Source organism: Haliotis asinina, chromosome 6 (genome assembly GCF_037392515.1).
Source record: "Haliotis asinina isolate JCU_RB_2024 chromosome 6, JCU_Hal_asi_v2, whole genome shotgun sequence".
NCBI lineage: Eukaryota > Metazoa > Mollusca > Gastropoda > Lepetellida > Haliotidae > Haliotis > Haliotis asinina.
The window spans coordinates 66,398,942-66,414,111 of NC_090285.1; the positions used below are offsets into that span (position 1 = coordinate 66,398,942).

General features: G+C 39.5%; 1 protein-coding gene across 1 annotated transcript; it reads right to left on the minus strand.

The window, feature by feature from the left end:
* Positions 1-1,936: 1,936 nt before the first annotated feature.
* LOC137287037 (uncharacterized) lies at positions 1,937-12,832 on the minus strand. The gene is made up of 12 exons (XM_067819146.1): positions 12,503-12,832; positions 11,835-11,994; positions 8,425-8,595; positions 7,826-7,917; positions 7,434-7,660; positions 6,367-6,620; positions 6,012-6,234; positions 5,583-5,678; positions 5,191-5,399; positions 4,345-4,545; positions 3,722-3,896; positions 1,937-3,146 (listed from the first exon to the last, which is right to left on the minus strand). The coding sequence occupies exons 1-12, from the start codon at positions 12,793-12,795 to the stop codon at positions 3,031-3,033; spliced, it is 2,217 nt and encodes a 738-aa protein (XP_067675247.1). The 5' UTR covers positions 12,796-12,832; the 3' UTR covers positions 1,937-3,030.
* Positions 12,833-15,170: the final 2,338 nt, after the last annotated feature.

Sequence of the window (15,170 nt, forward strand, 5' to 3'; positions counted from 1 at the left end):
ACCCACACCCATCCTAAAACATTACTGTAAACACACATAGCTGAACACGTCTCCCGAGTTGCCCCGACTTACCAAACATGTTATCTTTTAGTTTGTATTGATTGTATGACCAGAATTCCTGAAGTTGGTGAGTCAGTGACGAAGAAGACACCGTTGTTGCGGTGTAGGAATCTACAACACAGCGTTGCTCTATTCAATAAACAATACCTCCTTGTGCACAATGATGTACTCTTCGCTATAGACAGTATTGGTGAGAAGGACAGACAAGAAGGCTCGTTTGCAAACACTTTTATATTTCTGCGTTTTAGTTGAGAAACACGAACCAACTTACTTCTGATATCTGGCTTCCAAACCATTTTGAAAAGCCAGTTAAAGTTTGGATAATGACGGATATCGTTCCTCAACAGCATACAGCTGTCAGCCATGATTCATCTTATCACACGATGAAATTGATGACATTCCAGTTTTGTCAAATCAGGCAAAATTGGGGACTATCAACTACTAACAGTTTTAAAACAGAAAGTATTATATGCTTATAAACAATACGCACGGACGTAACGCATTGTTAACACTGCCCATGGCAATATGTTATCATCGACGTCAGCAATGAATGTACAGTATCATTTACAACGTGGTCACCGTTTCTTTTGTACGAGTCCCATCCGCGGTAGTTGTACCTGTAAGATGCATGTTTTCATAAGGTGTCTTAATTTGAGAGTGTTGGTCGAAACCTTGACGGAACTGAACCAAACAAACGTGAACATGCGTGTAGTTGATACGCGTACAGATATACTGAATTACCAATAAAAACTGAGGATTGAGTTCAAACGTTATATTTATAGTTGACAGAGTTTTGGGAATTGCATTTAGAGTTTACACAAACAAAATCTCCAAAACTGGTACTCTAAAATAATGTCTTGGGTTGGCGGCAATTCAGTCTTTGAGTCCCGCCGAAAAGGTGTTCTCTTGGACTTCAATCCCGACTGAGTGCAGGTCATTGCAGGGTGGGCACGAACGTGGTCTTGCTAGAAGAAGTGATTCTGTAAGTGTGGTAACATGTGGAGTGTTATTACTAGGTCAATATAGTGAGGAGCTAGCACGCCATTTCTTCGCCCTGGATCGAGATTCTGGGACACCACTGGTTCAGACCAATAGCACACCACAACATGATGCTTGGACCATACAACAGTACTCTATTTAAAAAAAAACCGTGTTCCATGCCTTTGCATGTCACATTGTCATCGAGTGTCAGAACACAATAACAGAAACAGAGCAGAGATCTCCACAGTTGATATCGCAGTTTCTGAGTTGAGTTTTGGCGGTGACGAGCGGTGAAATCAGAACCATGATACTAGTCTCTGCATAGCTTTTCTTCGCGCGCAAACTTATCAGCACTAATGGGTCTGTTGTGAGTTCCTATGGACTGATGTGCTGGTTCCGCTTCTCTGGTGAATAGTTCCTTGAAATTGTTGCTCACAATCTGTCGTTTAGATGTTGTGATGTTACTGCAATTACTGGATGCTATTAGTCGCGTGATACCGCTCAAGCAGATTGTCTTAACATGAACACTGAAACGGCTGGCTACCCTCTGGCCAGTAGTTCCAAGGCTTGGTTCCTCTGATCTGCCGTAAGTCGTGGTATGACGATTGTGTAAAAACAAGAATTATTTCATGCAAGTGGGAATTCGCTTTTATCGGTATAGTTTTCACGATATGCAAGTCCATTTCGATTTGCACGAGCATCATTCGGAACCTTATACCACTTTTAGGTGCGTGTGGTCTGGATGCTGTATGAGCAGGAAATGCAATGATGTTGATAGTAATTGTCAATATGGATTGCAGAACATGTTAACAAAACGGTACAATCATAATAAGATCATTATTTTGCGATTCACTATATATCCAACCAACCTATGTTGTAAAGTATTACAAAGAGATTACAAGACGAAAAACATTTAATGCAATGTTAACATCATGTGGTCTCACTAGTCGCTACATTTCTTTGCAGAAGAGAATCTGAATGAAAACCTAAAAGGAGTTATTGAGGCATGAATCTCTATCCATTCACAGTTTGTTATATTGCGTAAATGTAAGCATTATGAAGTTTCATTAGTCGTTGCGAATAGGCTGTAAGATTATAAATGTTGGTTTGTCATATCTGTGTCCACAGTACCACCTGTCATCATGAGTCAAAGTGCAAGGAGTTATGTTCGTTGGATGTGCAAGTTTTAAAATCTAAGCTACTGCGTCACACTTCTAAAATATTAACTCACAAAAGTATTGATATCCCAGTAGAAGAGATGTATAGGTTGAAGATTGACAGGTGTTGAATGTTCAGTGTAGAACAGACGTAAAAGGCTTGTCGATTTAGCATGCAGATGAGGGTAAAGCACTCCTTAAATACATTTCAACAGCCATCTCTATATAAAAGTAAGATACAGTTCCAGAGAAATATAGCAAACACTACGGCATGCTCATAGCATACAACATCCATAGGAAGCAAAACAAATGGATGGGTTCAAACCCACATTCAGCGACCCATAATAAAGTAAATTCATCATAACACATACGTAGTAACGTGACTACGTTACTGTTTGTAAATCGTAGAAAAACAAAATTCGTAAATGAACGAGATTAACGGTTATTCATAATAACTGCGTTTACTGCTAGGGTGGCGTGGTACGACGAAGTGACTTCAAGTTGCCATGCTAACAGAATACATAGTGGTCAATTTTATTCAAGTCTTCAGTGCACCGTTACCATCTGAGACACAAACTACATACTCACAAGAAACTGCTGCTGCTCTTGTGCCGAGACAACACCCGGCCTTGGCCTAGACCGTTACGCTAAATATTTCCAACAATATTCTTACAACGCATAACGCTATTTCACAACATTTACAAAACATCACAATACACTGTAGATTTATGTGGTCTTGTGGGCAAAACTGATGTTATTTGACACATGATCTGCATGCTGTTCATCAATCAAAGCGAGGAATCAGTCTATAGGTAAAAGGGTGGCTTCGTCATTAATATCGACCGAGCACCTTTTTCCCTACGACTTTGAACTGGCCAGCAAGTACATTGGATTGTACGGCTGGACTGATGTTAGGCTGCTGCCCTCCTGCCCATAATGAAATGACACCTGAAAAATGGCGATAGTGATTTTTATATGCGAATAAGCCAGTTATTAATACATCACTTGATGTGTTTGCTAAATGATAAAATAGCAATTGCAAACACATTACGAGCTGTGGGTAACCAAACGACATATTAATGGTTTACATCTATGATTCTACTAAGAATTGTACACAATACAATGTATTAATTGTCAAGAAACCAGCTGACACAAGTAATTGCAAGTTGCTTCATTTCTTTTCTTTTGTAATTAACGGTGTAACACGTACATGAACCGATTTACCGAATTATTGCCTTTGTTATATTGAGGATCCTCTCAAGAGGAAGGAGGAAGGTAACTCTAGATACTAAAGGGGGTAGTCGGATATTTGACAATGGATCAGTTAATGACAAGGTTGGTCATTATAATCGCTAATTGCTTTCCTAGGCCCGTCTACTGCCCCTCGTGTTGCAGTTTAGAAGAGATAATAAAGGACAAAAAGATAATATCCGCACTAGCTCAATGTATACCAATAAACACTGGATTTCCGGCCTAGTCGTGCTACGCTCCTCCATCACAAAGTATTTTAACAATCCACATACCAGGTTCAACGACCCATCCATCTTGCTCAGTCCACACTGCCATGGTTTCAGCTGAGATGGTAAAGTCCCATTGTGTCTGTATACCCCGTGGTACAAACAACCTGCCGAAGGCCACCAGCTGAAGCTGAGGAACTGTGACAGTGGCGTTAGACCAGGATATATACACCTGGATTACCTAAAAACAAAACAAAATAAAAAAACCCGATAGGTAATTTTTCAATAGAGCAAAAAACATTCTTACACTCGTCTTTGACATCGTTCCCGCACAGTGTATAATAGTTCGAAGATCCGTCAACCAGTCTTTTTGGTTTTTGTTAATTTCTTCTTGTCGTATGATTCAACCAAAGGGATCGCATGGTTTGGCTCGCTCATATGGATAACAGTTAGATGAACGCTTGTGATATCAGTCACTGGATTGTCCGGTCCAGAGATGATTCCAAGATGTTTGAGGTACCTACGATACTGAGCAGTCTAGGTTAGAATTAAGATAAATGTTTGTATGGTTGATAGTCAATTACATGGCGGATATAACAATATTTTTCTTTCACCATGAACTGATCAGGACGATATTGAATTTTTTTAATTATCTAACAATTAAGGTGTATATTTTCCAGAGTACATACCTCATCGGCATCGAAGGATCCTCGATTGGTAAGAGACACAGATCCAGTCAAGTCGACACCGGCTGTCACCTCACTGTTGTACTCCAGCATGTCGTAGAAGAAACTGGTGTAGGACAGACCGTAGCCGAAGGGGAAGAGAACTGGATACGTGGCGTACCGGTATGTGCGTTCAACCATTGAGTAGTTGGTCATGTCAGGCACCTTGTGAAATAATGTATGCAGAGAGTCAATACATACGTGTCATGAGTGACACTTATGGAGAAGGTATCCAAGATGCCTGACTATGATTCACTGAAGGTAATCTTGCTGGTAGATCCATACAGTACGTCTATGATCAGAGTTGACACACTGTGATGTTAAGTGCCTTTGGCGTTATACATAATATACTTCCTGAGAGTTCCATTACGAAGGAAAGACACCTTTACGGATAGCAGTTTAGTGTCCTTGTGAAATACCGAAACATCGCATCACGACAGCTACTTCAGCTACAACATCAAACAATTCCAAGCACTAAAATCATAGTAAAGGTCATATCTTCAACAAATAACAGAACATTCACCATTATTCATGGTATATCATACCTCAAACCATGGCACTATCACTCTAATCCATGTAAACCTATACAATCACAGGCACGAAAATACCCTATCCGTACTGATATTTCTAGATATAACTTACTCAACGCATGTAGAAGCTGAGCGAACTCTATCCACTGCGACCTTTCATCTTCAGCTTTTACATGCACATATTGATGTAAATTGATCAAATAACTTTTGAGAAAGATTCGAGCAGTGTTCAGAGTTGGTAATAACTAGGAAAGGTTTCAAGTCAAATACATATACTCACCGTGTCTATATACCTTGGCCATGTGACCGGAAGTCTCCCAGCTGGAATTGAGTTGGGGCCTTCAGCTAAAAGAATTCTTCGCAATGCCTTGCCAGTTTCTTGTGCTGGGAAAAATAGTTCCATGATGACATTAACCTTTGAACTCTCTACAGCCCATGTGACGTTGAGGGGGCCAGCATTGAAGAGAAGGAGGATGACCTTCGCACCTTCTGAAAGGAAAGGCGGAGGATGAATAGTTATTGGAAATGATAGTGGTGCTTGGTGTTACTGCTGCTGTTTTTTTTTGTGCTTGTAGGTCTAGAAGGGAACAACATTGTCTTAATATGCGACTGATAAATGGCCATTCAAGAAGATGAAATTCCACAGTGGTTGTTAAATGTACCTTTACGTACCCTGACCGTAGTTGACGGCATCCTGCAGCAACTGCAGCTGTTGTCCAGGGAGGTCCAGGTTGGCCTTGTCGTTGCCTTCAGACTCTAGTTCAGCTCCTAAAAGAAACGTGTTCTTACATTCCCCAACAAGCCCTCAGCACAAGGCCACATAAAAATGTGCTGTGACAAAACATTAAATTTCAACACCACAGGATCATTAGACTTCCAACATCCCTCCTTCAGTCACATAGTATTGAGAAGCACGCGACAGGATCGCTGTTAACTACTGATGCAGCCACGTAGAAAACTTTTCTTTACTCAAAATCGTATGAGATGGTGATTTAATATTCCACATGTACACGCCATTTCTTTATGCAATGCATTATAAGCAAATTTTGTTTGCAATAACAATACACAATAATGTCCCATTGAAATAAATTACGGACTCACCTGTCCCAAGACACACAAATACCAGATCACTGCTTTTTGCCGCTGTTTGGACTTCCTGTCGGTTATACTGAGTGCAATTGTTGTCCGTGCAGCCAGCCCCATATCTCACCGTCGTCCAGATAGATTGTACACCTTGTAGAGGGGTGGTGGTGTATTTAGGGTCCATGTCAGGAGTATAAAATCCAAATAGTGCTTTAGGATTGTTGGCCATCGGTCCCACAACCTGTTCGAGAAGTCTTCATTGATGGTATGTTTGCGTATTTATTACCACGAGTATTACATGTGAATGGCACAGAATTACATCCGATCCTGTAAAGATATATGATATTTCTTTTTAACAATAACATACACCTACCGCAACATCTCTGTAGTCCGATGGTTTTATGGGAAGGACGTTGTTTTCGTTTTTCAGCAATACAAACGTCTTCAATGCTGCCTCCACGGACAGGTTCCTGTGAGCGACACCCTGAACTATTGACATGTTTAGTTTGGTGTATTGATTCATTTCCGGTGGGTCAAACTCTCCCAGCCTCATTCTGACATTGAATAAGGCCTTCACACTTGTCCTGACCTCGTCTTCAGTAAGCTTGCCTTGTCTAACTGCATCAACTGTAAGGAAAAAGACAATAACGATGAAAGTGTAGTTTATATCTTACATTTCATGGCCCTACGTTTTGATAGTTTACAATCTGGTGGAGTTTGGAGGTGAAATGAGTTTTCATGTTGTGTTCAATATAATTGCTTGTACAAACGTTCTGTATTAATGACAGCTATCCAGTCCACTCAGATTTCATGCTGCGGATTAATATGGCCCAGGGTCAGTTGAGAAATAAAATGTGACGTACACCAAACTTATTGAGTGTACAGAGGAACTTAAGTTCTTGAGATATGTAATCATGCTTTCATGGGTGACTGTATTCTTGTTTTAACGCTTTAGATGACACAAAAGTCATGTGTAATTGCAAAACATTCATTTGAATCCGTTAGATATACCGAAGTCAGTGAACAAAAAAAACCCAGACTTTGTTGGCATTGTTTATCCTCCTTAAATGATGCAATTCCCTTACGTAGAACATTGCGTGACTTCAGATAAGAACCATAACATGTCACACGACAAACTCAGAATAGGAAAATATACATGAAATTCAACTTAATCCTTTTGGGCTTTTGTGTGTTCAAGACGCGTATGTTCGCCAGTGAAAGATGATTTCTTGGACATGTTTCATCACAAAAGTTACGATAGTGTTTCCCCACATACAGCCACTCAGACGTGTGCTACAGATTGTTGATGAAAATAATATTTGACTGCATTAATTATACACTTTGGCATGGAGTATGGTCAAACCCTTTGGCATCATCCCGCAAATAGGTTAACACAGAAAGCACCTCTCCACAGTAATCCCACACACAATTCACTCGTACCAAGCGACAGAAACACCGGTTGAGTTAGGTTTTGTGACAATTCAATGTTGCACCCAGCCTTCACACACGCTGCAACGGTGTCCACACTGTTGTTGAGGTAGTGGTGTTGTGTGATGATGTTCTCAATAGCACTTTGATCGCTGATCACATAACCCTTGAAACCCCATTCCGTTCTCAGAATATCCGTCAGAAGCTTCTTGTTGGCACATGCTGGAACTCCGTTGATTCTTGAACATAAGTGACGCAACGAGTAGCAACAAACAGTAACAAGTCACTCGCTTTATCATAGTGGTGTGATCGGTTTGTGGACCCCAATTTTGGTATCACTTATCATCATGGAGATATGTTTCATTAATAAAACAGAACATGTTACTTTTAATTTTGTACACTACTTGTTGAAGCTGCACATGAGGCTGTAGGTTCCGGCCTTGACACATTTGCGGAAGGCTGGGAGAAAGGTCGTGCGCCAGTCTCTTTCAGACACCTGTAAAACAATTGAGGGTTGTGCTACGGTTACGTCTACCAGCACATAAGCAAATTCAGGAAGGAGACATCACAAATGTGATTCAAATAGTGTTGTCACGTGGAAATCGAACGTTGAGTGACACTTTAACCACCACGTTATCCCGGTTGTCTCAATATATACAAAAACATACGTATACTCCATGCCAGGGATTCAGATAGATATACTTATTACGTATAAAGTGCTACCTCCTTCATGTAAACATTGTTGTATATCCTTATTGTAATGGCTCTGTTGCTCATACATTAAAAAACGAGAGGTCACAGATGGACATGTGGACATTATACTAATAGATCTATGGTTGTACGTAATATCCCCTGGCCATCCTGCACTGATGTTTCTACGCAGAGAGTTCGAAATTCGTAATTGTATTAATTTGTGAGTTTGCCACTTCACGGAGATATTTTTACTGATATATGTCGTTTTACGTGATAAAAAGGGACCTCAAGGTCTTCAACTCCAACTTACCGTTGCTTCAAATGAGAAGCGTGAGACAGGTATATTTTCAGGGCCCCCGTGGACATCAAAGTGTTTGCAACCAGCGTTGGCTCTGACGTAGCGGGGATCGCTTCCCTGGAGACCATTCACGAAGTGTGTAGCAAACACTCCACTCAGAAACGGATCTTCACCATATGTTTCCTGCAGAAAACGAACAGTTGGGACTGTATGATTAGAAACTCCCACGCAAAGTTTGTAGCAAAGACTCCCCTCAGAGACGTATCTTCACCATATGTTTCCTGCAGAAACAATTGGAACTGTATGGATAGAAACTCCAACATGACCATTTTGTTACCTTTTGCATGAGGACATTCTGTCATAACGTTAGTTCCTGACTATGTAAGTGACTGTAAGACAAGAATGTGTTTGTACCTTCCCAGAAAGGTTGCCAGCGTCAATGGTCTTTAGGTTTGTGACCGTACTGTCTATTTTTTTGCTCTTTATTACAGCTGTTTTGAAATGTGTATTGAGGTTAATATTGAAGCAATTGTTTATGTATATAACATGTATAGCTGCCTCGTACATCGCTGCAGCATATATATATTCTTCTATTGTTTCGATTGATAGTATTTTTCTGATTGAGATATATTGTAATTGTAACCCGGGAGGTTATACATCTGCTATGGGGTCAGACCGTCATTTTCTGATTATTTCGCATAATCGACAAGGTCATTTGATAGTTTGGCTTACAAATCAGACAACAACAAAACCTTGTAATTCATACTAAGTAACCAGCATTGTTAGATGTTATCGTTCAACTGAAAAGAATTCCATTTAGTGTTGATTTCAAATCAGTAGTTCATCAAAAAGTATGATGGCCTTGTTTGCAGCAATAAAACAATTTACAAAATACACAGCTTGGTGCATCATCACAGTTCTCAACAACCCACTTCAAAACCATGAAGCACCACTGGGTCTGACTGCTATAACAAAAACCCTAAATGGACTGTGCTTTAGAACAAAATCTTAGACTTAAAATTTATAATACTTTGCTTGCTTGAAGTGAAAAATTTGATGTGTCAGAGAAGAAAGCAAAATATTTGTATTATTGAACACATCCAACTTTGGAACCTCTGTGGTACACCTTTGAGAGACTAGATAACAGATCCACATTTCTCAGCAACGTTAGTTTTCCGTCAGTTACAGTTAAAAGGTACTCAGCACAAACCAAATGGGCAAACCTGTTGTCCCATACAGTCGCCTTATACAGTAAGCAGTAACGTTGGAGATCACGCCTAGAGTATCTCGATATAACACTAGGATAATGACCAGTGAGAGGTAAGAGAAACAAACACAACACAGGTCAAATACTCGTATGACCTGTGTAATCAACATGGTACGTTTGAATGTATGAATTTGTACTACTCTACAACGAATGGCAACATTATACATTAATGTATAAGGTATTTCTTTAAATATCGTGCACATTATAACCAATAAAAATCTCACAATATATTATTACCCACACGCACCAGGATATACAGGTGATTATGTTTGTGATAACCGCACATGCTTTTGAATGATTCTCAACGTTGATTGGCCAGCTAAGCAGGGAAGAAATATGAATGGTTGACGGAACTACTTTTCATGATTCAAGTTCTTTGACAACGCTTACCGTTTCATTGATAATTAGAACGTTCCGAGATTTATAAAAGAAAACACAAAGGTTAAAGAGTATCCATACATACTATTTTGTTAGACATTATTTTGCTGTGAACTTGCGTTATTAGGAATAGTCTTTTTAGAACACTCAACCCTATAAAAAACAACAATTGTTTGCTGTGTTTAAAAACAAACATGGCCGCTATTAAGCTAACCCGTTCCCGAAGCGTCTCAACAAGACCCTCTCCGAAAATGGTGTAACAGCACATGAAATCATCAACTTTACATCAACAAAATGTAATAAACAATTACTTTGCAGTTAAAGAGAAACAACATTAGTCCATCACAAAATTATTGTCAAACTCGTGTAACTCCACCACCGCGACACAGTCACAGTCATTTTCGCATGTCGTAAATCTTTATTCCGTACATACAGGATTCTCAGGTCCAAATTATGGAGGTGTATTCCATTTCAACATCTCAAATGACTCCTCTGTCAGTCGACCATCTGCTGTAAAGAGGCGTATTCTTCCCATTGACTCGGATTAAGAACAGATTTTTCCTTTTTGGATTTGCTGTACTCTACTGAGACCAATGACGTGACTGTTACATGCCTTCCACAATACAAAATGTTTAGTCTTCAAACGTGTTGCGTTTCTTCACAGAAAACTTGTTCCAGGTGTATTCGTCGGATGGCTGTGTTTTAGATATCCGAACTTTTAATCGTTGGCTTTCCCCCAAACTGACAGGTTTTGGTCAAAGTGTGTTTCAACACCAGAACGTCACCCGCCACAAGACATACGTCAGTCGTAATGGACGATTTTTTCGGCGCTCTAACTTGATCAAATAACGTTTAAGCTGTTACAGGACTCAATGATATTGCATTAAAATGATCATTTTATTTATTCATATTAACAACGTTGATTGATTTCTATAAAAAAATATTTTGTTGTATTTAAAGCGATTTTAAGGTGGTGTTTTTCATAGCGTAGTTATGTTATGGAGCTGGAGAAGATAGGTTTAATACCAATCGGCTGTTTGAGGTCACAAGTCCTGTCTCCGGGTGTTTTTTCATTGTATTTTTGTGGATCTTCTTTTTAAATTACATTAAGATAATAAATAGTGTTACGAGAGCGTATTTTTCGTGATTTGAGTTGTCCACGCTAGGGGCGATGGTCGTATGTGCTCGAACGTTGCCGTGTTGTCGAAGGACACGGACACATTCACTGGAGTAGATATATTTCTGCATCCGTCAACATGTGATCTACATATAGCTGCCAGACCGCTCGCTGTGTTACATTCTGCATAACTGTTTCTCTCTCTCACTAAGACTTTGGTCAGTTTGCTATATATTTCTGACCTTTACCTTAGATTTTGTCTCATTTGTATTGTATTTGTGTAAATCAGTTTTGTGAAATTTACTTGTGACTTTGTATAACTTGCTCTCTTTGCTTAATAATACAATATTTGAATGTTTTAGACTTGTCTTTGTTCTGTTTGGCTGGTTCACAGGGGATTTCTTACACCTTTTGTCACAACATATTTTTAACCGTAACAATAGAATAGCCAACTCGTTACCGGTGATTACGGAAAATTTGCCCAAGTTGAAACAATTTTCACATTTGTGAGGTACTCGTACCTCTTTAGATATACTCTACATCGTACACACAATGCTGAAATAGATCAGCAAGATGAATACGCCATGGATATAGAAGATAGAAGGGAAGTCAGCGATATTCCAAAATATTTAGGACAATATAAACTATATTTTGGCATACCTGATTCCTTCCCCACCTGGGGTCTCTCACGATGTTGAGGACCGGACTGAAACAGCTGATACCCTTGTGGTCGCTATATATCCCTTGTGACGTGAAGTTGTTGTTTTTCGTTCTCACCTCTTCACCTGTGGCCTGGGCCACCCGGAAAATCAGATCTGTGCTTCAGGAGAAGCGAAAATCATTAACATTTATTGTCAAGTCATGGGACTTGATAAGCCAAGTAACCAATGGTTTGTGTTGGTGTGAATTTATCAGTCAGCATAAAATTACAGCAAAATAAATTTGCAGTTTGTACACACCAATGTACCCCTGTCTTTTATACAAAATATTCAGAAACAGCAGGTTCTCACTGGTAAAAGGTTGAAAAGTTAAAATAAAATTTTGAAAATATTACTGCAGGTATCCTTTCATTATAGTTACATAGCCACGGTTTTAAATGTAAGAGATACTAATGCAATATAGACGAGGAAATCATTTCCATAAAACACTGATGATTGCATCTTAAAGATTCAGACTCCACATTACAGTGCCTTCTTATGAAGCTATGAATTAGTAATCAATTTTGCGGACGACTTCTCAGCTTGTGAATCAAGAATATTTTTTGGAAAAATACGTGAATGTTCTAACCGTTCTGACTGTATGAACTTTACTGCTGCAGTGTCTCTTACCTGAATGAGGCTGCAAGTCCTAAAGCCTGGGGGAAGGATGTAGCCTCTCCCGCCCATACATCCCCTCGGAGACACTCAGTGTCCCAGACGTAGGGTTTGATTCCAAGTCGGGATATAGCAGGGGCCGGACCACCATTTATTCCTGAGCCCCCACGGGCCATCTGCAGCTGGATCTCGTCCAGGGTGAGACGACCTACCAGATCATTGACTCTGTCCTCCCAGGGTAGAGAGATATTTCTAAAGGGATAATCCCCCAACACGAGGGGGACGAGGGCGAGGAGAAGGAGAAGCATAGTGTGTGGGCGACACAGGGAAAGTGACTGTATGACGACAAATAATGATGTGTTATGGGAACAATGTCACTCACTTTACATTTGGCTTATATAAATACCATGACATGTTTACCCTGAAGGTTATAAGATAAGATAAGGAAACCGATTGTTAGATTGGTTACTGAGTTGTGAGCCTGGATTGGTTTGACAAAAGTAAATGGAACCTATGAAGTATTTGACACCTAAATATTGCATATTTCTCATGCAGATGCGGCTATACAGCTGCAAAAAAAGTATAATCACCTGACGCTCCAATAAATAATGCAAGGAAGAAATGAGAGGGCTTTTACTTGTACATGACGGAAAACAATAATAATTAAAATAATAGTGCATAAATCGAGCTAATACCTCACGCTCTTTGCATGTTCGAAGCAGGGTTACTTCATGAGTGACACATGTCAGCAATGACATGTACAGTTATCTGTTCTTTACCCACACCCACTGTAAAGACATTTTTGTGAAAACACAAAGCTGAACCGCCGAGAACTGGTGTTGAAGACGGCATTTCACTGCAACGTGATCTTATTCCGGTTGTTAACCAATAATTTCAACTGAACAAACACCTGTGAGAATCAGAAATATCACCAAGCTATCAGTCATGAATACACGTTATTAGTAGGCATTGGTTGGTTGATCCTATTTCCTGAAGTTGGTGTGTCAGGAACGAGGAATACGACTTATGGACAACAACTTGTTATATGTCTACAACCAAACTATGCTTTATTTAATAATGAAGACGTCCTAGTACATAAAGATATTCTTCATTATGGTCCATACTGGTAAGTCATCTAGTCGAGAAACTCCTTAAGTAACTAACTCAGCGTTTACCTAAATATCAGCAATAGTTTTTGTGTTGCCTTTACATGATCCAACTTACTTCTTCCTCTGATGTCCGTATTTCCAACCACGTGTGTAATGCCATTTAAAGGCAGTCTTTATAACACATTGTTAACACTGTAGATGGGAATATGTTGGCAATATATCCCTAAATGTAAGGAACACACACACTGGCACGGTTGTGTTGGATTACATTAACAAAGTATAAGATGCTGTGTCTCTTTTTTTAGCAGTTTTAACGGATGTTATTTTGTGTCATGTCATTTGTTCATCTGTAATTACTAATGTGTCCAAAAATTATATATTTATATGTGTCGTGACATTAAAATGAGGTCTCTCATTCCCAGACCACCTCGTGAAGAAACGTTACACACGCAACAACTTTGCTGACTGTTGACGAGTTCACATTTCACAGTCCACTATCATAAAAATTGTCAATATAAAATGCCAAAGCAAGGGAATCATCAGTCCCGATTGTCTTCCTCAGTAACTTGCGCTAGTCATAACTGACGAAACCTGAATGACTTGTACCCTCAAAATCAGCAATGACACCGGGTGTTCACGAGGACGGTAATCTCACAATGTCCAAGCCTGCTATATTCACCGCACTGTCATCTTCATAGCTGAACTTTCATCCGACTGTCACAAACATGTGTTTATGTATAAGTATCAAGCAGTCATGACATCAAGTGTTAACGGAAATGTGAGCGAATCCTGCCCAACCAGCCTCCACCATTAAACCGTCACCAATAAATACACAATGTCATTTACAACGTTTGTTATTTTAATACATGCTATATATGAATTACATATTTGACAGATTCAAGAACCTTTGTTGGATTGAGTTTGCAGTAAAGACGCCATACAGAAATGTATCTTCATGAAGAAAACAAACTGTATAAGCAGAAGGTTCCTATTTATTTGCTGTATTTATCTGATCATTACCTCAACTGTTGACATATACTATGCAGTAGTTATTCCTTATGGGAGTGATTATAGGTCAAGTACATGATTGTTGGTAACCTTCTAAACCGGTCCTGTGACAGTTTAACTCTTTACTATCAGCCGTTTGTTGGGATTATAGGCCATGCAGATAACATATATATGAATGACCTCTGTAAACAGCAAAGGTACCGTGTAATGACATAGTCTTTTTCTGCAGATATTTTAAAATCAGATCGTGCATGCAGAGGTTTGATTATGAACAACACACATATATCGTTTGTTTCATGTTTCAGAGAGAGTCATGCTATATTTGTGATCGGGGTCAGGGAGCATGCCATGATAACAAGATCCCACGTGGACGAAACATGATTATCTCTTGTAAAATCAACACATTGAAGCAATGCGTGGATGCCATTTATTCTATCATTAGAAGGAATTCACAACGGGAATCTTGTGTGACCAATGCAATTATATCATCGCAGAATAAACTCTGCACAAATCAAAACTGGCTACCAGACAAGGTTTGACCGCAAGATGACTTTATTGCATGCAAC